General features: G+C 36.6%; 2 protein-coding genes across 2 annotated transcripts; one reads left to right on the plus strand and one right to left on the minus strand.

The window, feature by feature from the left end:
• Positions 1 to 109: 109 nt before the first annotated feature.
• On the plus strand, positions 110 to 1,054 carry LOC133285729 (uncharacterized mitochondrial protein AtMg00810-like). Its single transcript, XM_061482997.1, has one exon. It carries the CDS (start codon positions 110 to 112, stop codon positions 1,052 to 1,054), a length of 945 nt encoding a protein of 314 aa, XP_061338981.1.
• Positions 1,055 to 1,227: 173 nt separating this feature from the next.
• On the minus strand, positions 1,228 to 1,875 carry LOC133285726 (putative cysteine-rich receptor-like protein kinase 9). The gene has a single exon (XM_061482995.1). The coding sequence runs from the start codon at positions 1,873 to 1,875 to the stop codon at positions 1,228 to 1,230; it is 648 nt and encodes a 215-aa protein (XP_061338979.1).
• Between the last annotated feature and the right edge of the window lie 1,364 nt (positions 1,876 to 3,239).

The following is a 3,239-nucleotide window of genomic DNA, read 5'->3' on the forward strand; positions in this document are numbered from 1 at the left end:
GACCACAGAGCTTATTTCCCTTGGTTACACACAATCAAATGAAGATCATTCCTTATTCATCAAAGCTACTTGTGATTCATTTACTGCACTTCTGGTGTATGTCGATGATATGGTCCTTGCTGGTAACAACATGCTTGAAATACAAGTTGTCAAACAGCATCTTGATAAGATTTTTAAGATCAAGGACTTAGGTCCACTTCATTTCTTCTTAGGCTTTGAGATTGCACGTTCTCAAAGAGGGATTATTTTAAATCAGAGGAAATACACATTAGAATTGTTAGCTGACAGTGGTGTGATTGGTGCCAAGCCTGTCTCTACTCCAATGGAAGCCACACTTCGATTATCTCAGAACCAAGGAGATTCTTATGCTGATGCTGCATCCTACCGTAGGCTAGTTGGACGCCTCCTATACCTCACAAATACAAGACCTGATATCTCTTTTGCTGTACATCAATTGAGTCAATTTGTTGCACATCCTATGCAATCTCATTTTGATGCTGAGCTTTGCATATTAAAGTACCTAAAAGGATCTCCAGTCAAGGGACTTTTCTTCCCATCTCATAATTCTCTTGTTCTTACAGGATTCACAGACGCCGATTGGGCCACATGCCCTGACACTCGTCGTTCTACTACAGGGTTCTGTGTCTTCCTTGGATCATCATTAATTTCTTGGAAATCTAAGAAACAAACTACAGTTAGTCGTTCATCAGCCGAAGCAGAGTATCGCCCGTTGGCCACTTTGACTTTTGAATTACAATGGCTTACATATCTTCTTCATGATTTCCATGTTCCAGTTACTAGTCCAGCCAAGGTGTATTGTGACAATCAAGCATCCATTCATTTGGCTCATAATCCTACATTCCATGAAAGAAGCAAACATATAGAGTTGGATTGTCATTTGACTCATGAGAAAATTGCTCAAGGCTTGATTCACTTGCTTCCAATTTCAACTAAGCACCAGCTAGCAGATACATTCACCAAAGCTCTTCATCCTGCTCCTTTTCATACTTTGTTGTCCAAGTTGGGACTTTATGACATATACCTCCCAACTTGAGGGGGGTGTTGAGTATCACTCCGTTAGTTAACCGTTTTACTCAGTTAGTTAATTGTCTGTAAAGTTAGTTAACCGTTTACTTAGTTACTCACGCTTACTGTCATGTTCTCATTATATATATGAGAACAGTGTAACTTAAACGATTGGATGATTCATTCTTACATAATGTCAATTCAGTCTTCTATTTTCTTTGGTCTCGATTCTAACACGCATTGTGCCAGCCCATACACTCTGTTCTGCCTCGATGACCCCTTGAACTCTGTTTCTCCGGTGGCGAATTTCTTCGCAAGCTGGGAACTTGCAGCTTCTTCAGCCAAACTATTCAACAAGTTGAACAACGTTTGGTTGAAGCTTTTCAAATCCGAGGTGGAGATGTTCTTGTCATCCCACAAGTTCACTCTTGGGACGATGCTGACAGGGTTGAAGTACCTGTTTGTGTAACCCAACGTGCACTCATCGTACCATATTATGGATTGTGTCTGGTTGTGGCAGCGACGTTTTATCTCTGTGGCTGCGGCGGCGACACACTCCTGACAGATGGCAGAGGAGACGTCGTCGCGGCAGAGGAAGATGCCACTGGCGACGTTTATGGTCGCCAAGCCTATGTTTGTTAGGTAGTAGCCGTCGCGGCCTTGGGAGGCGTTGGAAGTGAGATCTGAGAGGAGAATCTTGAGATTGCTTTGGAATGTAATGCTGGATTGATAAGTTGCGGTGTTTAGGCAGTAATTATCGTTGTAAACGGGAACTGCCGAGGTAAATAATACAATTCCTAATAGAGAAAAGAGCAGAGAAGGGATAACATGATTATTGAAAAGATGCATGTTTTATCAATATTTTGTTGCTCCACATTAGCTTGGATTTCACAGCGTATAAAATGATCGAACTCTATGCATTCCTCAATCTCCATGAATCGAAACTTAGCGAGAACAGCCGCCCAAGGACTAGTCTCTTCAGTTTAGAAATGAAGTTTGAAACGACAACCAAGCACCTTTTGACCATACCTAAAATGATATAAAACTAAAGAAAATATCATTGTCTCCATTTTTAGTCTCTTTTTCCTACTCGTATCATTATCATTTTAATCAATTGAATAGAAATTTTAAGATCAAATCATAATATTAAAGACGTGTAACACAAGAAAAATATTGGCACACATACTAAACATGGATATGTGTTGATTTTGAATTAGGATGGCTTTACCTACTCGTATAGTGTGTTTGGATTTGGATGACATAATGGTAAGAACAAAGAAGGAAAAAGAAATCAAGGAAATTTATTTACTCTTATTGTTTTTATTAAACTCATTTTTTATTTTTGAAATTAGGCTATAAAACGGTGAACTTAAATGTATTAGAGTGCTATTCCACTTTTAATTAATATTCTAAATAAAGTAAATAGTAATTCTGTTATATGATTTTGTTGAACTTTTGTTCAATTTATTCCATATGCGCACTGCGCAGGTGACGTAGAAGCTATTACCTGTCTCTCTCTTTTTCACAATTATTTTAATGTCAAGCCAAATTACGCGACAAGAGACTGTAATCCGTAAAACAAATAAAAAAAATACATATATATTTTTAGGGGAAAATGTTTATCATTTTAAATGACACAACTTTGTGTCATTTTAATAAAACTACGTCGTTTTGGTGAGTTTTTACATATTTTTATTATTTATTATGAGTTTTAATATTTAAATATTTGCCACAAAATATTTATTTGGCACATTGAAACTAGGGGTGATAAACGAACCAGTGACCTTTGGCTCGGCTCGTTAAAGCCTAAGCTTGTATGCCTAAAATTGGTTGTTGGAACCAGGCTTGAACTCGTTAAGGCCTCGGACTTCAATGCAAAAGCTCGTTAATTTTTATTTTTATTTTATATTTTTATACTACTTGTAATAATCCTCTCTCTCTCTCTCCTCAATACATTTCATCCAATTTTATTGGTTAAACAGACTTTTTGAATGATTTTGTTCTATATTATGTTATTTTGATATATATTGAATTTATGAATATTTATGAAATTACTAGTGTTGTTGATTGTGCATTTTACTTGGATGAATTTTTGTTGTCTTATTTTTTTTAAACAGGCTAAATAAGTCTTCCATTTTTTGTAAATAAGTTAGGCCACATGCCGATAATTGTCTTCCATTTTTTGTAAATAAGTTAGGCCATATGTCGATAAT

The sequence above is a fragment of the Gastrolobium bilobum genome, unplaced genomic scaffold (assembly GCF_033153095.1).
Source record: "Gastrolobium bilobum isolate Gb01-03AN ecotype WA unplaced genomic scaffold, APGP_CSIRO_Gbil_v1 utg36302, whole genome shotgun sequence".
Taxonomy (NCBI): Eukaryota; Viridiplantae; Streptophyta; class Magnoliopsida; order Fabales; family Fabaceae; genus Gastrolobium; species Gastrolobium bilobum.